The sequence below is a fragment of the Bos indicus genome, chromosome 13 (assembly GCF_029378745.1).
Source record: "Bos indicus isolate NIAB-ARS_2022 breed Sahiwal x Tharparkar chromosome 13, NIAB-ARS_B.indTharparkar_mat_pri_1.0, whole genome shotgun sequence".
Lineage (NCBI taxonomy): Eukaryota > Metazoa > Chordata > Mammalia > Artiodactyla > Bovidae > Bos > Bos indicus.
In genome coordinates, this window is record NC_091772.1 from 17280396 (window position 1) to 17303869 (window position 23474).

Below are 23474 nucleotides of genomic sequence, written 5' to 3' on the forward strand. Positions count from 1 at the left end.
CTGAGCCATCAGGGAAGCCCCAGTGCCAGGCTTCTCCTGGCCCCGTCTCCTCCTTTCCTTCCAGGCGCAGCCATCCCACAGTGGTTGACAGCGCTTCTCGGGCTGCCTCCCCAGAGAGCCAGTTCTTAACTGAGGATGCTCTCTGAGATCTGGAACTCTGGGTTGGTGGGGAGCACCTGGTTACTGGAGTTCCAGAAGCTCTCCTGCGACCCTCAGGGGGCCAGGGCTGAGCACCATCACTGAAGGGAAGGTGGAGGGGTGGAGCAAGGGTTTCCTTCCAGTTACTGAGCCAATGACAAACAGGAAGAAGAGGCTGGGGTGCCCACAACCCCTTTGACCCGAGTCACACCTGGCTCGAGGGACCTCCCTCAGCCTGGCCTTCATGCCCCAAGCACTTGGCAGATTGCAGCCATGCAGGGAAATCTCAGGTGTGAGTGTAACCTCCAGGGTGGGTGCTGTGGCCAGGGCACCTCATGGGCCTGCTCCAAGTCAGGGGAAGCATGGTCTGCAGAGCGCCTAGGCCCTACGAGGTGCCGACAGAGGGTGAAAGGGCACAGTGACTCCTCCGGCACACGTGGCTGGGAGAGCGTGGGGCAGAGGCCCTAACCAGGGGCCGGATAACCCAGAATGTGTGGTCACAGCTTCCCCTCCAGGGCTGGGCTCATCAGGACTGTATTATCACCGTGGAAGACCCATTCACCACGGAAACAGAACAGCAGGGTTGTGCACTGCAGCCTACAGGTTGCGGCAGCTGCTGGCCGGTGAGGGACAGGAGGTCAAGGACCTCAACGCAAGGCAGGTGGCTCAGCCGCCTCCCAGAGATGGGCGCCAAGCCAGGACGCATCCCTCAGGTCCACTCACGAAAGGTCAGATGGGCTGAATCCCAGGTTCCCCTTATTTCAAAAGTTTTGTGCAAGTATGTACAAAGTAAACTAAAATTAGCATCCTGATGTCTTTGGCAAGTACAGTTCCTCTTTTCTTAACTATTTTTATTCATTCATTTTTTGGGTGCACTGGTTCTTCACCGCTGTGTGAGGGCTCTATCTAGCTGTGGTGGGCGGGGGTTACTCTAGTTGTAGGGCTCAGGCTTCTCACTGCCGTGGCTTCTCTTGTTGCAGAGCATGGACTCAGTAGTTGAGGCTGGTGGGCTCTAGAGCACAGGCTCAGCAGTTGTGGTGCACTGGCTTCGTTGCTCCACAGCATGAGGGATCTTTCCAGACCAGGGGTCGAACCCCCTGTTCGCTGCATTGGCAGGTGGATACTTATCCAATGGACAACCAGGGAAATCTCCAGTTCCATTTGTCTGAGCTGGGTCTCCTGGTAACCACTTCTCCAGTGCCTGATTCTACTCAAACCTTTGAGATTGTTAGCTTATGTGGCCCATGATAAATAGTCATAAATCCACTAGTGTCCACAAAAGCCTCTTGGCCATTCGGAACTGACGAAGATGTTGCCCACTCAAGGGATCTTCTCCCAGAGCTGTGGAGGAGTTTGCTGGGAGAGGGCTGGCCGGGGTGGGTTCACGGGAGGTGCTGGTCCACTCTCTTCTGAAGCTGAGAAAAGACACTGTTCTCAATGTTTTCATTATCCATGTCTTGCACTCCCCTGCAGAGCCAGATCTTACTTCCAAGTCAGACACCAAAGTGGCCACAAGGCCAGCTACTGGACCAGGCTCCAGGCTGCCATCCACAGCTCCTCCTGTGGGAACCACAGGGGTAGTCAGTAAGGAGACCACCTACGTCCCAGCTCAGACAGCAGCCAAGGCTCCGGAACACACATACCCGGCCTTGCAGGACACGCCCGGTTAGTGCTGGCTTTGCCTGCTGGAGGACAGCGCAGCTCCCGGGGGCTGTTTCTGAGACACGGGTGCAGATCCAGAGTAGGCCGATCACATCACACCATCCAATCCAAAATCAGGATGACTGCGTGACCCTCTGCCTCCTGCTCTCTGCCACAGCCTTCTCGCTCTGGCCTGTGCTCTATGCTCCACCCTGCTTCAGAGGGGAGAGAACTGTCTTGCCCCACATTAAGTTGCATGGCAGAGCCTTTGCTGAGAATCTGATTAAGATCTGCCTCCTCCTGACATGGAAGGACAGAGGAAGCTTTCTGCCATCTGGAATCACGGTGTGAGGGATGGGGGCATGCTCTCTGGGTAATCTGTATGTTCTGTAAATGTGCCTCTGATTCCTAAGCATGGCTCAGCATGGAAACAAGTGATCCTGGTTCTGTGCTAAAGTTAGTCTGATTTTGCCAGCTGTGAATCTCTCAAGGCTTTAATATGAGAGCCAAACTGTCCAGGAGTTCTCCTGCTTAGAGAAATTAGTGCCTTCAGGACCGTGGCAATAACTGAGCTGTAATCTCTTCCCTGCAGGTGCATATCAGAACAATCCCAGAGTTGTGACCGGTGAGTATTTTCCTTGGTCCTTTGTAGTTATATTTTATCTGCATCAAGGGGTGGTGTCTATGTTCAGGGGACCTCAGTGCCAGGGTGCTGGAAGGTCCTGACTTACGCCTGCTCTTCCAGTGTGGTCACCAACAGCTGCCCCTTTCACTCTCAGAAGTGTTTCCGTGTAGATGAGTTACATGATTGTGCTGTTTACAGTGTGTGCAGAATTCTAGGTTGGCTATTTATCTTAATCTTGGTAGGTTCTCACTGTCAGGCGATCGGTACAGAAGCCAGCGTCGGTGCACCACAGGGCCCCCTCGTGCAGCTGTTCAGGCCTACTAACTGGGGGCTAGACTCATTCAGGACCCACTGGAAAACCAGTTAACATGATTAAATGATATTCTGCCATGAGACGCACTTATCTTTCACAGGGAGTTAGCACTATACACTCAACAGCGAGAAGTTCTCGTCCTTGGTCTAAAAGGCATCTTTACAGAAGACACATGACTTTAAGGCTGGGAGAGAGAGAAAGTCCCAGAGAGTATAAGGAGGAAAATGGAAAAGTGCTTGCAAGAATGAAAGACAAAGAGGAAGGGAAGAGAGAGAGAAAAAAGGAGAGGGGAGGAAACAGAAGCAGGGAGAAATGCAAGGAAACAGAAGCAGGGAGAAATGCAAGTTTTCAGTGATTAAAAAAACTATAATTTCAATGCAGGCAAAAATTAATTTCTAATTTCTATTCACAAGTTTCCTGGCTAGAGAATGATTCAAGTTTTTGTAGTTATATTTTATCTGCATCAAGTGTGTTCTGGGAAAAAAACCAAGTGGCTTTGGTCGTTTTTGCATTTAGTTGATTAGAATGGTTTTAAGAATGATCAAAACATATGCCAATGCAAGATATTTTTAAAAGGCTCTCTGGAGAGTGTTTTCATGGAAAAACTGTGGCATTTAATGACAATGATGTTGAAACAAAAGTATGTTTATCATTTAAGAGGTGGCCAATAAGTCAGAGAGCTGACCAAATTTTTCTCCTTATGTCACATATTACATTAATCTTTCTACAGACTTTTACATTTTTTTAGTCATTTTCTTGAACTGTTAATATTTGCCCAGGGCTTAACAATTAAAAGTTATAAAAGGCTGTACGGTAAAAAGCCCATCTCTGACTGAAAGTCCCCCTGCAGGCAGGCAGGAATTCCTGCTACTAGATTTCAGGGTATCCTTCAGAGAGAGTCAATCTGTAAATAGCATGTAGAAGATACACGATACAGGTAGGTGTATTATTTTCACTGTTCTGCATCTTGTCTTTACCTAATGGTATGTCTTGGAAATTTTTTCATATCAATAGACGAAAAAACCACCTCATTCTTTCCAACAGCTCAGGATATTCTAATATATGGATTTGCCAAAATTTATCTAGCCAAAACCCCTACTGGGCCTTGGGGTTGCTTACATTCTTGGGCTACGTAACAAAGGAGGACTAACTGGAAAACCTTATATCGCTTCACACACGTGCAAGGATGGTGGTGGCGCTGGTTTAGTCCCTAAGTCATGTGTGACTCTTGTGACTCCATGCCAGGCTCCTCTGTCCATGAGATTTCCCAGGCAAGAATACTGGAGTGGGTTGCCATTTCCTTCTCCAGGGGATCTTCCCGACCCAGGGATTGAACCCCCCAGTCTCTTGCATCTCCTGCAGTGGCAAGTGGATTCTTTACCACTGAGCCAGCTGGGAAGCCCATGTACAAGTATATCTGAAAGAAAAAAAATCCTACAAAATTTGAGGGCTATTTTTTTCCAAAGTGGATTTCCAAACTATTTTATTATGAGATCTAATCTGTATTTCTTTCCAGTTCATGACTTTCACTGGATTAAAATATCAAAAATTCTCTCCCTTATTCTAAAATGCCAGATAATAAACATTAACTGAATACCTACAATAGGCAAAGATAGCTCTGCTCAAGGAACTGTGGAAATACAGAGATTAAAAAAAAAAAAAACAAACTTTAAATCTTTTATGTGGCATGAATAAGATTTCTTTTCTTCCAGACTGCTTAATGTAGACACTAACTATAAGACAGGCCTAGTCAGCAAAGACATGAAAATGAGATCCATTTAAGTTTTATCGGCTAAGAAGATAGGAATTAAAACTAAAACCCTGCTGCTGCTGCTGCTGCTGCTAAGTCGCTTCAGTCGTGTCCGACTCTGTGCGACCCCATAGACGGCAGCCCATCAGGCTCCCCCGTCCCTGGGATTCTCCAGGCAAGAACACTGGAGTGGGTAGGTGTCTAGAAACACTTAGTGATGAACAGTTTCTCCAAAGTATGTCTGTCACACACAGTCCCAGCCACCTGGGCCCTAGGAGTGTGCCCCGCCGGTTACAAGAGGCAGGGACACTCATGGCACTTTGGGCGTCGGTAGGGGCTCCTATTTCTGCAGCAATAAGCCACTGATTGATCATCTTTGGAAGATGATATAAATAATGCTTTACCATAGCAGTTGCTCAGTAGATATTAATGTTTTAATCAGTCCACTGGTATTACCAATATCAGTTCTTAAAAAATGAATCATGTAAATGATTATCATGACTTTTATGTATTTAAAGATATTTTTTGATGTGGACCATTTTAAAGTCTTTATTGAATTTGTTACAATATTGCTTCTGTTTTATGTTTTGGGTTTTTGGCCCTGAGGGATGTGGGGTCTTAGCTCCCCGACCAGTGACTGAACCTGGACTGCCAGGGAAGTCCCTTTCACAACTTTTAAAAGTGGCTCTTTTCGTGCAACAAAATGGTAAATAGTAAATGTTCCATAAGTGAGGGAGCAAATACTCATTGGAGTTTGAGGGCTCTAACATTTTAATACATGTTGAGGGAAATGGTCCTCATTTCACTATCTTCTATATCTATGCACTCACTTGGCAGCCTTGTTTTGTAATCAATAACCTTATTCGATGATTCCAATGTCTGCCTCTGCTCCTTACCTAGGCTATTTTTGAAGATTCCTGGTTGTGAAATGAAAGGATAGAATGTCAGCTACGACGGCGTTTACACTGCCATATCCATTTAGTGCACCCGAGGGGAAGGGTTCGTCTTTCAGACTGTATTATACCTCCATCTCTCAGAGCAGAAGTACATCTGCTGCAGTTTACATGCTCAGCCTTTAAAGGGAGCTACTTCTATATCATATCATTTGTCTGTTCAAATGATACAAATTGAGCTCCCATCTTGTGCCAGACATGGTCCTAAGCTGCAACAACATGCAGATTTCTCATTAAAAAGCAAATGGCACTTTACACGTCCTTCAGCTGCAGTTCAGTTCAGTCTCTCAGTTGTGTCCAACTTTTTGTGACCCCATGGACTGCAGCATGCCAAGCTTCCCTATCCTTCACTATCTCCCAGAAATTGCTCAAATTCATGTCCCTTGAGTCAGTGATGCCATCCAACCATCTCATCCTCTGTCATTCCCTTCTCCTCCCACCTTCAACCTTTCCCAGCATCAGGGTCTTTTCCAATGAGTCGACTCTTCTCATCAGGTGGCCAAAGTACTGGAGCTTCAGCTTCAGCATCAATTCTTCCAATGAATATTCAGGGTTGATTTCCTTTAGGGTTGAATGGTTTGATCTCCTGGCAGTCCAAGAGACTCTCAAGAGTCTTCTCTAACACTACGGTTCAAAAGCATCAATTCTTCAGCACTCAGCTCTCTTTGTGGTCTAATTCTCACATCCATACATGACCACTGGAAAAACCATAGCTTTGACTAGATGGACCTTTGTTGGCAAAGTGATGGCTCTGCTTTTCAATATGCTGTCTAGGTTGGTCACAGCTTTTCTTCCAAGGAGCAGTGCTTTTTAATTTCATAGCTGCAGTCACCATCCACAATAATTTTCAGGCCCAAGAAAATAAAGTCTGTCACTATTTACATTGTTTCCCCATCTATTTGCCATGAAGTGATGGGACCAGATGCCATGATCTTAGTTTTTTGAATGTTGAGTTTTAAGCCAGATTTTTCACTCTCCTCTTTCACTTTCATCAAGAGGCTCTTTAGTTCCTCTTCACTTTCTGCCATAAGGGTGGTGCCATCTGCATATCTGAGGTTATTGATATTTCTCCCGGCAATCTTGATTCCAGCTTGTGCTTCATCCAGCCCAGCATTTCACATGATGTACTCTGCATATAAGTTAAATAAGCAGGGTGACAATATACAGCCTTGACGTACTCCTTTACCTATTTGGAACCAGTCTGTTGTTCCATGTCTGGTTCTAACTGTTGCTTCTTGACCTGCATACAGATTTCTCAGGAGACAGGTAAGGTGGTCTGGTATTCCCATCTCTTTAAGAATTTTTCACAGTTTGTTGTGATCCACACGGTCAGAGGCTTTAGCGTAGTCAATAAAGCAGATGTTCTGGAATTCTCTTGCTTTTTCTATGATCCAACGGATGTTGGCAATTTGATCTCTGGTTCCTCTGCCTTTTCTAAATCCAGCTTGTACATCTGGAAGTTCTCGATTCAGGTACTGTTGAAGCCTAGCTTGCAGGATTTTGAGCATTACCTTGCTAGCATGTGAAATGAGTGCAGTTGTACTGCAGTTTGATCATTCCTTGGCATTGCCCTTTTTTGGGATTGGAATGAAAACTGATCTTTTCCAGTTCTTTAGCTTGCAGAAGTTTAATGGTTTAATTCCATCAATTAATCATTTATTGATTACCCACTCTGAACCCAGCACTTCCTATGTGCTCAGTATAGGAAGACACAAAAGAGAAACCATTGGCAGGGACTAAGGTGTTGACATTCTCATTTCATAACTGCTTTCAGCGAATGCAGGCACACAGCATGTCAGAGACCCTACCATCTGCCTGAGCTAGTTTGAAGGTACTGCCAAGAAATGATGATTCCCTGGATATGCACAGAGAACACTTTTTAAAAACTGAAGTATAATTGATTTACAATATGTTAGTTTCAGGTGTGCAGCATTTTTGTAGATTACACTCCATCCATTCATGGCATTGAAACACGTATAATATCATATGCGAAACGAGTCGCCAGTCCAGGTTTGATGCACGATACTGGATGCTTGGGGCTGGTGCACTGGGATGACCCAGAGGGATGGTACGGGGAGGGAGGAGGGAGGAGGGTTCAGGATGGGGAACACGTGTATACCTGTGGCGGATTCATGTTGATATATGACAAAACCAATACAGTATTGTAAAGTTAAAAAAAAAAAAAAAAGAATAGCCAGCTACCAATAGATGATAAAAAAAAAATTAAAAAAAAACAAACAAAAACTGAAGTATAGTTGATTTACAACAATATGTTAGTTTCAGGTGTGCAGCATTTTTGTAGATTATACTCCCTCCATTCATGTTATTACAAGATAATTGTCTGTAAGCCCTTCTGCTGCACAGTATATCTTTATTGCTCATCTATTTTGTGTATGGTGGTTTATATCTGCTAATTCCCTATCTCTGATTTGCCCCCCTCTCTTCCCTCTTTCCTTTGGTAACCACAAGTTTGTTTTCTCTGTGTCTGTTCCCGTTTTACATATACATTCATTTGTGTTACTTGTTAGATTCCACATATAAGTGATATCATACAGTATTTCTCTTTCTCTGACCTATTTCACTAAGCATAATATACTCTAGGCCCATCCACACTGCTGCAAATGATAGAATTTCATTCTTTTTTATGGCTGAGCAATGTTACACTGTACATAAATACCACCTCTTTATCCATGCAGCTGTTTGCGGACATTTGGGTTGTTTCCATGTCTTGACTTGGAAAACAGTGCTGCTATGAACACTGGGGGCACGAATTAGTATTCTCTGTCGACTTGTTGATGGTGGCCATTCTGACTGGCATGAGGTGGTACCTCACTGTGGTTACAGAGGACTCCTTCACCCACACTGAACATGGTCCACTGGCCACCTCGGCTGTCTTCTCCACTGCAGACCCAATATCACTGTAGGCTGAAGGCCAGGCAGGGGCTCCTGCCTTCTGGCCTGTGCAATAACCATCTTCTGCTTCCTCTCTCAAGCTAATCCTCCTCCCTTCTCTGTCTCATCAGATCTCTTTTCCTCTTTCTCCAACCCACGCAGCCTGCTAGGAAACATAAAAGGTTGGAAAACATGACAGTTGATTTATTAATCCACTGTTTTGGCGATTCTGGTTTCAATCTCTTTACTAAATTTGGTGATTCTTGTTTCAATTTCTTTACTACATTTGCCTGGAAATAACTGGGGAAGGAACCAACTGTCTGAGTTCCAGGGGCTGAATTCAGATTGCTTTGTCATATCATTGGCTCAGGACCCCTCTTTGTACTTGAGTCTGAGTCCGCAGCTTCTATTCTCAGTTAGAAACAGGAAGCAGCACTGTGAAAGTGGAACTAGAGTTAACACTAGCTCGCCTTTTCCAATAAATCTCTCCGTGGACAGTAAATGCATGCCAACCTGATTAGTCAACGTGAAGGAATAGTTTACTGGAGGGTAAGACATCTCTGCTAAGAAATTTGTCTTTTAGTCATAATGATGATTAATGTTAAATTTAGAAGCTCAGAACAACGTTCACTAATTTCTCATGTTTTCTCTTATTCTTTTGGAATAGCTTTTCTAAGTTTTATTTACTTAGGTAAATAAAAGTAGTCTTGTTTTTGTAACTTTAGTGTCTCTTCTGATTGGAGCGTCATTGCAAAAAGATCGGGGGTGGGGGAAAATGCAAACTTTTTAAAAAAGAAAATAAAGTTATCTACAAGCCCAAAGAATTACTTAATACTTGGCATATATTCTTCAAGACTATTTTGTGTATATGGACACATACGTGGCTTACTGGAAATTCTTTTATTTATTTTTATCTCAACCAGCTTTTTCACTTAAGACTTTGTAGACATCTTTCTGTGTTAACAAATGTAGATTTCAAAGTTTTGAAAAGCTGAATAATACTCCATTGTATGGGTATGCCACATTTCATTTAACTGTCTACTGATAAGAGATTTAGATTAATATTTAAAAACAATTATTTTAAACAATGCTTTAGTGACTACTCCTGTGTATGCATTTCCCCTTTTCTTAGAATACATTTCTAGAAGTGAAATTAGAGTCAAAAGGAATGGTCTTCTCTGAAGCTTCCGTTACACATCACCCATTTCCTCTTCTAGCCTGTAGAAATCTGGGTATGTTCCCTCATCCTATCTCTAGCTGTTTTTGAGGACAGTTCTAGTTGAAGGCCAAGTCCTTGCACACACAGCTGTGGCTGTCTGTCTAGGCACAGGTCTGAAAAGCTCAAGGCTCCAGGTGATCAATATGCCTCCTGGGCCACAGTGAGACTCCTGGGTCCACAGTTGTTCAGGTTGTCACCTTAAATTTTTTAAAATTTAGTTTATTTTTGGCTGTGATGGGTCTTCACTGCTGTGTGCACTTTCTCTAGTTGCAGTGCTCAGGCTTCTCGTTGCAGTGGCTTTCCTCCTCATGGAGTACGGGCTCTAGGGCCTGCATGGGCTTCAGTAGTTGTGGCTCCCGGACTCTAGAGCACAGGCTCAGTAGTTGGGGTACTTGGGCCCAGGCGCTCCACAGCAAGTGGGATGTTCCCAGACCAAGGATCAAACCCATGTCTCCTGCATTGGCAAGTGAATTCTTTACCACTGAGTCACCAGGGAAGCCCCAGATTGTCATCTTAGACGCAGGGCACGTTGGTGATTTTTGCAGGGAGATTTCACAATATTAAAGCAAAATGGCCAAATCTGCTGGGAGCTTCTGATGGATACAAGTGTTTTAAAAAGAGTACTGTTTCACCTGCTCCTGGGCCCAGCCCTCTTGCATCCACGTGAAGGTCCCACCCTCCCTAACAACTCCCAAACAACCACTGTGGCTGTGCTGCCGGGAAAGGAGTGTCCTCTCTGCCCTGATGTAGAACAGACAGAACAGCGTGGATCTCAGGATCTGTTAGTAACTGTGAGCTGGTTGGGAAGGCATCTGGATCTCCCTGCAGAAGCGTAAACTGTACAGAATTTTCAGGCTCAGAAACGCTGGGACTTTGAGCAGGGTGCCGACTCACTCTGCTCTCTTTCCAGCAGCCGTCTCAACTGTCACCGTGCTCTTTGTAGTATGCCTGGTGTTTCTTCTGGGACGTTGCCTGTGGTCAAGGTGAGTAGCACAGGAGACCCATGCTGGACAAGAGGCTTCCTCCCCCAAGAGCAGGGTTGCATCTGATGGCCTGGCTCTGCCCTTGCCAAGGAAGACCCTTTCCTGGCTGGAGGTGTGAGTGCTCCCACCCACTCTGTGCTGGGCAAAAGGGGTGTCCAGGCCAAGTGGTCACTGAGTCAGGCCTGTTCCCTTCACTGTCCAAAGGCAGCCTGCAGGTCACTGGTCAGAATCTGGGCAGCCAGAAATGAATGGACGGCATGGGGCCAATTCACCAAAAGCCAATTCAGAGGGAAAGAATGTGCCAAGTAACCGATGTGATGGATATGCAATTTGTATGATATATTTACGGACTGTTCTTCTTGAATGTACTTGTTAAATACGGGCACACGTCCCCATAAATAGGCTTATACGTGTTGGCCTTGGCATTTCTAATACTAGAAATTCTATATTTCAGCAAGACTGTTTCTGCCACTTGCTGAAATTTCAGCTTTTATTTTTCTAATCTTTAGGCATTTTTACCATTTCTTCATAAAAGCCTTAAATAGCATATTAGCCTTAATTCTGTACTTCCATCAGCTGGTGACCAGTATTTTACCATTCCATAGTGATATGGCTGTTCCAGACATATCAGGTGTGTTGAAACTAAACTTTCAATCACTAGTCACAAAAATTTCTTCCTAAATATTATATCAATATAAAGATTATACCACTCTTCGAGCCTAACTTTGACAAAATGAATATTCCACGAAATGGCACTGCAAAGCCAAAATATAAAACAGCCATCAAAATATTCACACACATCTTCAAAAGCTATTAATATCACCCTATGCAAAAAGAAATACCACAAACTTCATAGTCTAGAAATCAAGAAAAGAAAGCTGATATTTTACTTAAAAATTCATCAAAAAATCCCCCTAAATGCTAAAATATTTGCAAAATAGAAAATTACTTTTAAAAGGATTTTAAGAATATCATTACGGTTAAATAATTTCTACATAAAATGTATATAGAATTATTCTTAGGAGATAGAATATATTCATTGATTATATTAAAAAAGAATAAATATACAATCTTTTTAAAGAAGACATTAAAAATATATTCTTAAAAAGAATTTGTAAATTTGATAAATATGGCCAATAAATATGCTCCTAAAAGGAATACAGCAATATTCACTGACTGTATTTATGGTACGAGTCATGAATGGATCTTTAAGAACTGGTGAACATGCTAAACATTGCTACTTGGGCATGTGGTGAGCTGATTCTTTCCATAAGCTGATTAATTTGCAAATGGGTTATTAGGTAGATTAGTGATTCGACAAATTGGGTTTTAGAAAATTGGTTTTATAAACTGGCCTAGAGTTCTGATTTATAGTTTAGGCCTCACTCCAAGGAGCTTGAGTGTTGACTCTACAATGTCCTGAAACTTGCTTCTTCTCAAGAGGCAGACTGTAATCCACAGGTCCGCATACTCAGGACCTAAAACACACTTCCAGTGACAGGTGGGGAGGCGTGGGATGAAGATTCTCTGCATCCCCTACTCCTGGCTTCTCAAGAACTGATTATTATATTTGTTTATTTAACATTTACTAAATAAATGTCAGGGCTTACCTGGTGGCTCAGATGGTAAAGTCTCTGTGTACAATGCGGGAGACCTGGGTCCAATCCCTGGGTTGGGAAGATCCCCTGGAGAAGGAAATGGCAACCCATTCCAGTACCGTTGCCTGGAAAATCCAATGGACAGCGCCGCAGCCCCGTAGGCTACAGCCCATGGGGTCGCAGAGAGTCGGACATGACTGAGTGAGCTTTATAACCACTACATCACTTTTATCAGGACTGCCAATGCTGGCTTGGCCAGGCTCCTCGTCACTCACTCCTCCCATGGCACCTGGCACTGGAACCACTGCCTTTTGGCAGGGGGTTGGCAAGGCGGGGGGAGCTGCCCCCACAGTGCTGGTAAAACTTGGTGGACAAAGGGGTGAAATGCAAAATAAGACCTAAAGACCGCCTGTGAGTGGAGGCAGTCTAGGTGTTCTCCATCAGAGTGTCCAAAAGGAACTGTTTGTTGACACAATCTTCTCTGTCAATTATCCTGCTTTCCAGGCGAGCCCACCAGACACCCGGTGTTGAGATGGAGAGCATGGAGAGTGTGCCAATGACCACGGGGGCCGATGCCAGAGGGGAGGACACGGAAATCCACCCGCATGGCCTAGGAGGCTCCGGGGACGCTGAGGCCAGCAGCGGCCGCAGTGAAGGCCCAGCTCTTCCCCAGTCAGAGAGGACCTAGGGAAGACTTGGGGCGCTGGCCCCAGGGGAAAGACCCCCAGGGTGAGGAAACATCCGGCCTTCATCTTACCGACGGCCCAGCTCCAGCATCGCCCTTACCGGTGGGTTCTCTGGGCTCAGGACAGATGCCCGCCGTCTGCCTGCCTTGCCTGCCCGCCCTGGGAGTAAGGCCTAGTTCCCAAAGTCCCAGCCGTCAACAGTTACCCGGGAGGGAGTGAAGGCCTCAGGGCTTCCTATCAGGGCTTTTATTTCATCATGACATTTATTCAGGACAGCTTGTCCACTCGATTCAATCCCATTCCTCACCCTGACCAGCAGGTTACAAAGAGAAGAAACACACCCGAGGCTCCAAGTGAGCTACAAGACTCCTCCTGGATTGGGAGGTGTTAACAAGGATGACACCAGCATTTCAACTCGTAAAACCTTCTCTCGGCCAGGTGCTGTGCGTGCATGGAAAGGGAGCAGAGAGACTGTGCCTAGTGGCTCCTCTAGATTTAAGGATTCAGAAAGAAGAAAACTTGGTGACGTTTTTCTATAGATGTGCATTTATATTTATATCCTTGTCTTTTATATCTACGTATTGTAAGATTTGTATTTTGAAATTTGTTCCTTGTACAAACAATATAAAATGTCTATTTTCAATTAAAAAAAAAAAAAAAAGATTGCACTGAAAGAATCACTGACGAGAAATGTACCAGAAAGAAAAAAAGGAGATCAGGAATGCAGAGTCCCGCATGACTGAGGTCAGCTTTTCTGAAAGAAGGAAAAAGTCTTGCCTGCAGCCGAGTCAGACTGTGGCTTTGGAGAATTTCCGGTAGCGTTTCTACGTGAGAAGCACGTGCGTGTCTGCTGCACACGCTGTCCCTGTGTTCTTTCCTCCTTTGGTGTTTATGTTTGTTTATAAAATCATGGGCCTTGTCCCAGCTCTTCACTTTACAGATGGGAAAACTGAGACCTAGAGAAGTGACTTGCCCATTTACTCATGCAGAGTCTGCACAGAGTCGGATGGGGGCAGGTACAGGGGCGGGACTGTAAACCAGGTGTCAGCCGCCCCATCACATGGCCAGGGTAGCCGGGACGGGGAGGTGGACTGGAGGCAGAGCAACCAGTCCACCCGCTGCTGGGGCTCTCAGTGTTCCTTCTTGTGAATTTCTTCAGGTCATGAATTTAGATGCCTTCATCAGGGCTGGTGAACTGGGATGACCCTGAGAGATGGGATGGGGAGGGAGGTGGGAGGGGGGTTTCAGGATGGGGAACACATGTATACCCAAGGCTGATTCAGGTCAATGTATGGCAAAAACCACTACAATATTGTAATTAGCCTCCAATTAAAATAAATTAATTAATTTTAAAAAAAGAGTGAAGGAAGAAAGGGTGGGAATGCTAAATAGCTGGTGTTGGGGATTTCAGAGATGTACCATATTCACTGTCTCTTTCAATGAGCAGGAAACACTGCTAACACTCGAGCTGAGCCTTACATACACTTGGTTATCTGGTTATCCTTACATAGCAGCAGCAGCTGGTGGCTCAGAAGTTAAAGTGTCTGCCTGCAATGCGGGAGACCTGGGTTCAATCCCTGGGTTGGGAAGATCCCCTGGAAAAGGAAATGGCAACCCACTCCAATATCCTTGCCTGGAGAATCCCATGGACAGAGGAGCCTGGTGGGCTACAGTTCACAGGGTCACAGAGTCGGACACGACTGAGTGACTTCACTTTTACTTTCTTTTATCCTTACATACACTGGTTACCTACACTTTTTTGTTTCTCTCTACAGCTGTTTGTCCCTAAGTTTCTAGAGTTATTAATGCTTGGACCCAGTTTGTTCTTTACAAGAATTTTTAAGTGCACGACCCTTGTTATTTTTAAAACTTATTTAACAGGAACAACATCAACAAAAAGGCACATGTTCAGTGGAGCCAGGGATTCGAAAGGTTTCTATAAGAGTCGGAGACGACTGAGCGACTTCACTTTCATGCATTGGAGAAGGAAATGGCAACCCACTCCAGCGTTCTTGCCTGGAGAATCCCAGGGACGGGGGAGCCTGGTGGGCTGCAGTCCATGGGGTCGCTAGGAGTCGGACATGACTGAGCAACTTCACTTTCACTTTTCACTTTCCTACATTGGAGAAGGAAATGGCAACTCACTCCAGTGTTCTTGCCTGGAGAATCCCAGGGACGGGGGAGCCTGGTGGGCTGCCTTCTCTGGGGTCACACAGAGTCGGACACGACAGAAGCGACTTAGCAGCAGCAGCAGCATGGGATGGAAGAGGGCTGGGTCACAGGGCTAGCTCATGGATTTATGCACATCCTCCTGGGGAGAGTGAGTGATGTGATGCTGTGGAATCACCTGACTCATGTCCAGCACGAAGTCTGCTGTCCACCAAGCACCAACCAAGTTCAAGCTGGGTGAATTATATGTCAAAAGTTAGATCTAGACATAGCATCGAGCAGGGCTGGGTGGAGCTGCGGTCTAAAAGGGCCAAGAGGGCTTGGGTAGGGACAGATCAATCACTCACTCAATGAGGGCTTTTTTTTTTTTCCAGTCCAAGGGATAAAATGAATTCTTTTACCAGCTGGTGCAGTCCTTCTAGGGGAAGGTTTAAACAACCTCTATAATGCCAAAACATACCAAGGCCCCAGAATGCATCCATCACGCAGTGAACATCTTGGAAAGAACTATGTGTTCATCTTTGAATTCTCTCAGAGACTGACACACTGCCCTGAAGGTCATTAACAGATGCTAGATCAACAAACTAAAAGATTCCATTGGAGAAGGAAATGGCAACCCACTCCAGTATTCCTGCCTAGGAGATCCCATGGACAGAGGAGCCTGGCGGGCTACAGTCCATGGGGTCACAAAGAGTCGGACACGACTGAATAAACGATCACACAATGTATCTCAGGCTAAGACCCTATGGGTGCCTATGATTTCTGTAGCCCATTTTAAATCATCCCTTTAATAAATTCTCAAAGTCCATAATTCTTCACAATCTATATAAAAGAAAAAAATAGGTTAATTAAAATATTCCAAATAATAAAATCAAAATAAGGTCAAATGTTCTGAGAGCTGGTTCTCAGGCAGAGTTAAAAGGAGGTAACCTGGGGACACTCAGCACCCAGCTGCCTATCCTTCTCCGACGTCTCCAAGCACCTCGAGTTCTACATGTACCCCGTTTCTACATGCAGACAGCGACTGATCCCAGAGGGCTGGCCTGGGCGGACACCAGGTGCCCAGAAGTGAGGCGTCATCACGGAGACCACAGCAACCTACCCGGGAGGGCAAAGGAGTGCACGTGGGGTCTCCGGTGCCCTTCTTCTGTTGCATCAGGACTCGTTCCCATCCCCTCACACCTGTGCCCATGCGCAGGCCAACTGTGAGTTCTCCAAAACCACCACTTCCCATCCGACCTGGAAGCCTCGACTCAGCCAACCGGGAGGGTCCTGCAGGTGTACCCGATGTGATGCCACCTCCTTCGACCTGTCTGAAGCAGCTCCAGACCACTACTGCTTGCTGCCCTTGGGGGCTGACTGGGCTCAGCCAGGCAGGTCTGCTCTGCACGTCGTCAACTTGTCTGCATTCCATTAGTTGCTGGGCTGAGCTAGAAGACCTGAGAAGACCTCCCTTGTGTGGGGCCCTAGCGCTCCCTTGCATGAATGCTCCATGTGGCTAGCTTGGGCTTCTTCACAGATGGTGGCCTTGGGACAGCCAGACCACTTCCAGGTGAAAAAAGAAACTGCCAGGCCCCTTAAGGGTGGGGACTGCCACATCTTATGGGCACATCTGTTTCATTTCATTGGTCAAAGCAAGTCGCTGGGCCGCCCAGACTCTCGGAGATGTGGTGGGCTGACAAAAGAGGAGGGAAGGAATCAGGGGAACCATCTGGGGAGATTCTACCTTGGTACTGCCCAGGGCCAGCATTTGTCTTTCCATCCTTGGTAGTCCGTAAATACCAAGGAGTGTTGGATGGATGAGTGAGGAGAATGATAGGAGTCAGCACCTGCCAGGCACTGGGAAGAGTCCATCTTTTTATTTTTAGTGGAGAAAGCACACAGGACTCAAAAGGATCTGAGCTCTACAGGTGTTAGAGGTCTTGAGCCCAGATGACACTGTCAGTTGGCTATGAACCTACATAATTCATATTTTTCCCTGCTCTCATTTCCTGTCCTACACAACATTTGTCACAAAGAAAACTGCCTATCATCTTTTTTACCTTGACTTGATCAGTAAATAAGACTTTCGTCTTTATAAACTCTCTTCTAGATGTTAGGAAGTAAGAGAACAGGGACCAAAGGGGCACATTTAAGGGTGGTTACATGTTTCCAACTGACTGATCTGCTTCAATTCTGGCCTCAGAATTTCAAGAACGTAGCTGAGAATCTTGGGTTTACTTGTTGGTTTTCCCATAAGTCTTGAAGGCAAAGAAACCAGCTCAATTCAAATCAAAGCATCCCCAACACCTCACACTGTCAGGAACAAATCAGGAACTCAACATGTGACATTTTCACAGAATTTATAAATATACGGTGTTACAAGTATAAAGGAGTCATGGTTCACTTTTCTCCCCTAGGGTCCTGTCTATGAACCCACCCATTCTACTTCTCTGGACCTGAGTAACCTGGGGTGTGACGCTCTGTCTTCTCCAATTTGTCGTTGTTGCTCAGTGGCTGTCGCGTCCGACTCTTTGCAAAACCAAGGACTGCAGCAGGCCAGGCTTCCCTGTCATTCACCGTCTCTCAGTTTGCTCAAATTCATGTCCATTGAGTCAGTGATACCATCCAACATCTCATCCTCTGTTGTCCCCTCCTCCTGCCCTCAATCTTTCCCAGCATCAGGGTCTTTTCCAATGAGTCAGCTCTTCTCATCAGGTGGCCAAAGTACTGGAGCTTCAGCAACAGTCCTTCCAATGAATAATCAGGGTTGATTTCCTTTAGGATGGACTGGTTGGATTTCCTTGCAGTCCAAGGGACTCTCAGGAGTATTCTCCAACACCACACTTTGAAAGCATCAATTCTTTAGGGCTCAGCCTTCTTTATGGTTTGACTCTCACATCTGCATGTGACTACTGGAAAAAGCTTTGATTAAACACACCACTGTTGGCAAAGTGATCTGCAATCATGTTGGAGACCTCTCGCCCACACGCAGAGAGGCTGATATCCCCTTCTCCGGCTCCCACCAGGGTGCAGATCCAGACCCATGTGAGGCCCATCGGATGCCCTCACCTGGTGAGAAGCACTGAGTATGGAATGAGCAAACACAGCAGAACTGATGGAGCGGCAGCCGGCAGTGCTTTGGAGGCACCAAGTGGTTGTCATGCTGCCATTGTCTTAGCTCTCCAGGCTGCCTCAATTCCTCCCAGCTTTCCTAACCTAATCCTCCAACTTCCTGTGATCCTCCGAGCCCCCAACATTCTTCCATTGCATCTTCTTTCCTTATTACAGACTGTTTCCATCACTTGTCACCAAAGCATTCCCACCAGAATGATTTGGTAGTAGAAGCAAGTATTGCTAATCACAGAGAAGTAGGGAAGGAGGAATAACTCTGAATCGTGATCTGCCTTACAGATGACAGAAAAACAGCATAAGTTCTGCTAACAGCCTGAGATGGAGCAGGAGTGGCCTGGAATGGCACACTCACCAACTGTGCAGCTTTGTGGTTCTCCTACAACCCCCTCCCCTGCTCCAGGGGTTGCTGTGACCCTAGGTGGTTCCAGGAGTGCTCAGTGACTATTATATAAACAAACTGAAACAAAAGCAGCCTTGAAGACTGAAGGTTGTGCAGGGACTGGTTGCAATCAGCAGAATCTTTGGGTCCTGCTCAAGTCCCAGGCACTACCCAGGGGGCCCTTTCTCATGGACTCCATCACCATGAACTTGGTTATCTGTACAGGACTGTTTCTTCACGTATCTGGGCAGAGAGCCAAAGGCACTCATTACAAAACTCGCATGGAATCTTCAGAATACCCTCTGAGAAAACCGACATCAGGAGGGCGCCAGAGTTGCTCTAACTCCAAGAGGTCCAGCGCCCCCTGCGCTACATGAGGCTGCAGTGTCTCTGGTCTTCCAGAAACCTCTAAGGTTTCCCAGAACCCTTAGAGGCTGCTCAGCTTGGGGGCTTCCCAGGGGAGAGCTTAGAAGGAATTCTAGCTGCTACTCTGAGTATGGCAGCTATATTTATTGTGAGTAAAATTTGGTTTGAAGAATGCCATGGCTGAGAACATCTGAAAGCCTTCTATGCTTTGTTTCCGACAGATCTGGGTTTTCGGAAGAGCTCCAGTGCCAACCGTCGACGTGCCGGTGGTGGAAACACCATGGGTTTGGAGATCACACTGGTTTCAACCTGAGCACTATGCTACGTGCTACTGATCAACCACCCTAGAGCCTGGCTCACCACCTGCTCCCCCAGGCTTGTCAGGAGAGCTGAATAAGGTGACACTTGGTGTCCCAAGTGTGTCTACCAGGCTCATAAACATTGAAGTTGCTTCCTGGATAAGGTCAATGTAAATACTGGACAACCAGGCCCCAGTGGCTGCCTGCTCCCTCCCTCCTTCTCAAATGAGTTCCCACTTTGGGGTATTAATTCCCTTCCACACTGTCGTGTGCATCAAAGGAAGTGGACCTCACCCAGACTCCAGGAAAGCAAATCTGGATTACTCTATGCATCACCAACTCCAGCCCACATTCTGCCCTCTACGGAAATATTCTGCCCAGGACTCCCCTGTCCTGGGTCAGGCTTGCTGTTTGCTAGGGAAGGTCCTCCTCATCCTGACTGGCCCTTTACTGTGCTGGGATTCAGCCTTCCTGCAGCTTCCTAAGGAAGGCAGCGTGGTGGATGACATTTTTACATGTAAAAGCGTCTTTATTTTACTGGCCCTTTGGTTGGGTTTGGGATGCTAGGCTGGAAATCGCTTTCCCTGGGTTCTGAGGTGCAGCTCCTCGGTGTGGAGTTGCATAACCTGAAGATGTTTCCACTCCTGGACCTTTGCACACAGGTAATGCTCTTCCTGTAGGATCTCCATCTCTGGCTCGCTGGAGGTCTATCTTCATATATTTTGCTGATCATTTCAACCTGCAAACTCATAATTCAGTTCTGGGTGATTTTTCATATTAAAAATGAAAGTTGCCAGCTTGTTTTCTTTTTGCCAAACTCCTTTGGCATTGAGATGCTCAACCTCTTAAGGCGGTTCTGATCACGTGTCTCCTTTCAATCTTTTGTTCAACTTCCTATATTATTTTTCCAACTTCTTTCAACTATTCTATTGGTTTTTCATTTTATACTTTTGTCTCCAAATGCACACACACACACACACACACACAACTGATCCTGTTATCTCATGCATACACTGTCTTCTCTTATTCTTTGAATACATTTAAGAGATTTAGATTTTTCTTTTCCTTGTACAGACCGTTTCTTTCAAGTTGATTCTTTTCTGTTTTGATATCCCACTTTCGTCTTGGAGGCTCTTTTCAGATGGCTGGAGATCCACATTTGGTTGGTCTGCGGCTCCTATTTAAGGGTCGAGCACTAAAAACTTATTTGAAACCCTGGGCACTTGGGTAGTCTGATGCCGATACGGGTTCCAGGGGGCCAGTCACCCAAGGAATCTACATCACTGTGGGTGTTTCACTGAAGTTGGGTCTACTCCCTACAGAAGTTGCTGGTCTCCCATCTAGCATGTGCATGCATATGTATAAAACTAGGATGTTGATTCCTAACCACACCCCCACCAAGGGGACGGTGTCAGGAGATGGGGCCTTTGGGGGTGATGAGGTCACGGGGTGAAGCCCTCGGGATGGGATCAGCATCTTGGGAACAGACCCGAGAGCTCCCTGCTCCTTCCTCAGGTGAAGACACAGTGAGAAGATGCTCTCTGTGAACCAGGAAGCAGGTGCTCAACAGCCAGGTGCCAGTGCCTTCCCCTCACACTCCCAGCTTCCAGAGCTGGGAGGAGTTGGAGTCTGAAGGTTACAAGCCTTCTGCTGCAGCCGCCTGAGCTCGAGACGATGACGGCCTGTGTCCACCGTGGCCCTGGCCCTCAGCTGTGCCTGGTCTCTTTCAGGAGAGCCTCCTGTTTCATCCTTCCTAGAGACCAAAGCTCTGGATTCCGCCAGGGTTGAGGACGAGACGTTGCCCAGTTTCACAGGACAGCAAGGAGGATGTAACTGGCTTTTATTCAAACTCTCAGCCACTGTTCCTGCTCCACCTTTACTCCTAATTCCCGGGGTCCCAGCACCATTAAGTCCCGCCCCTTGTCAGAGTTCTTGGGCCTGGGGAGCTGTCAGTCATCACTCACTTATCTGCTTCCCAACCTCCAGACTCTTGTGGCTGTCACTTTCTCCCTGTTGTCTTTGTCCGAACAGGTTTATGCCTTTAAAAAAGGATCCTATTTGCTGTCCCTGAAGTATGGCTTCAGGAAGCAAAGTACACATGTATGACTGGTCTATGATCATGTTCGGTTACCTAAAGGCCCCATCCACGTTAGCCCCCGCGGTCCAGCTCCTGGCCTCACTGAACTGACCATGCTAACACCGCCTCTGGCTTTGCAACTTTATTCCCCACCCGTGCTGGTCTGGGCAGTGCTGGACGCTGAAGCCACTTCCACTTAAACCCCTTCCTCTCCTGAATTCAGCAGCAACTCCATCTTTGGGAACTGGCTGTTGCCTCTTCAGAGAATGCTCTTCCTTTCTCAGCTCAAGCCTGGTGTTCCTCTGTGCTTTCTTTTCTGGACACTATGGTGGAGTGGACTCATCGAAACCCTCATGCTGGTCTTCCTCACCCGCCACTTACACACGACAACTCTAAACTGCTTCCAGTCCATGCCAGTCTGCTGACCTACAGACCTGTGTCCCCATCAGCAAACCTACTTGGGTTTCTTATAAGCACCCAAACTTGGACAAGTCAAAACCAAGTCCATCAGTGTTTTTACACAAACCTACTACATCCCATGTTTTCTGTCCCAATGAAGGGTACCCTCACCCACACTGCAAATGAGCCAGAAACCCAGGGGTCTTGTCAGGATTCCTACCACACCGACTTATTACCCCCAATGAAGCCCTAAGTCCTACTGATTTGACCTCTTTAATCCCAAAAGCAGAAGTTCTCAGAACTCAGTGCACATCAGAATCACTTGTAGGGCTCGTTAAACATCAACATCAACCACATGTCCCTCAACAGATGAATGGATAAAGAAGATGTGGTACATATATATACAATGGAGTATTATTCAGCCACAAAAAGGAACAAAACTATGCCATTTGCAGAGATGTGGATGGACCTAGAGGCTGTCATAAACAATGAAATAAGTCAGAAAGAGTAAAACCAATATTGCTCATATGTGGAATCTAGAAAAATGGTACAGATGAATTTATTTGCAAAGTAGAAATGAAGAGACAGGTGCAGAGAACAAACGTATGGATACAAAATGGGGAGGGGAATGGGATGAAGTGGGAGACAGGGACAGACGTATACACAGTGCTATGTGCAAAACTGATCGCCAAGCACAGGGAACTGTACTCAATACTCTACGATGATGTAAATGGGAAGGAAATCCCGAAGAGAGGGGATGCGTGTATATGTACTATAACTGATTCACACTGCTGTACAGCAGAAACTAACAGCATTGTAAAGCAAAGACATTCTAATAAAAAGTAATAATAATAAGAAGAATACTAACTGCTGGCCTCAGTCTCATGAGTTTTGACCCAGCAGATGTGGGTGAGGAACAGAATGTGCATTTGTATCAAGGTCCCAGGGGATGTGACACTGGCACCTGGGGGCCACACTCTGAGGACCACTCACTAGAGGACAAGCCCATCTCACTGGACCACTTCGCCTGTGCTGGTCCGGCCCAGCAGATGTCATTTCTAGCTGAGATCAGGACTCTGAGCCTCTTAACTGAGCTGACCTTCCCAAAACATCCTCCAGTCTACAACTGGAATGCTCTTCCTGAAAAGGAAATCTAATGTCTTACAATTTCTCACTGACTTCTCATAATTTTTGAGCACACCACCCACACTCCTTCGTGTCCAGCGCCCTTGGTGACCTGGCCCTCCCTAGCCTGCTCCTACTGCACACATGCCCCAGCCAAACACATCTCATCTCTCCAAACATTTCCTACAGGTCATACCTTTAGTGACTGCAATTTCAGTTGCTGATATTCTGTGATATTTTAAAATTTCTCTGTACCAATACTTTAGGTTCATCAAATGCTATCACCTAGTTTTTAAAAAAAAATCTAAAATCTGAAATATGCCTTGAGAATAATTATATGAAAGGACAAAGTAATGCATAATCTACAATGCACTATGATATTTTAACACTATTTCAAGAATAATTTTTATTTCCAATAACTTCTAAACAAACGGATTACATGACATAACAGAATTTGTTTTTATATGGCTAATTCTGCATCAGAACCTCTATATACATGATAAAATCAAAGAAGATGGAGACAAATCAGAAATCCTAACTTTGAAATAAAATACTAGAACTTGCTATTAAGACTGAACATTCTTAAACAGCTGAAAAAAGATCTCATTTAAGCTATCACTGAGAAGGGGTTACTTAAAAATGAGTGAACCAAAGAAAAATATCTGGAACTAGCTTATAATTATTTTCCTTATTCTCCCAATTTATGTGGTGTAAAAACAAAACAAATCTCTACAGAAAATGTGCACAA

The 23474-nt window shown here is 45.7% G+C and overlaps 1 protein-coding gene across 6 annotated transcripts in view; it reads left to right on the top strand.

Moving 5' to 3' along the window:
• The window catches only part of IL15RA (interleukin 15 receptor subunit alpha), a 45533-nt gene extending 23065 nt beyond the window's left edge, over nucleotides 1-22468 (top strand). For 3 of the 6 annotated variants that reach the window (XM_070801989.1, XM_070801991.1, XM_019972943.2), the window contains 4 exons: nucleotides 1612-1803; nucleotides 2372-2404; nucleotides 10442-10514; nucleotides 12617-22468. In XM_070801989.1, the coding sequence (XP_070658090.1) occupies nucleotides 1612-1803; nucleotides 2372-2404; nucleotides 10442-10514; nucleotides 12617-12800 (482 nt within the window). In that variant the 3' untranslated portion in view covers nucleotides 12801-22468. The remainder of the gene's footprint in view (nucleotides 1-1611; nucleotides 1804-2371; nucleotides 2405-10441; nucleotides 10515-12616) is intronic. The other 3 variants (XM_070801990.1, XM_070801992.1, XM_070801993.1) reach the window with 3 other exon arrangements.
• Nucleotides 22469-23474: the final 1006 nt, after the last annotated feature.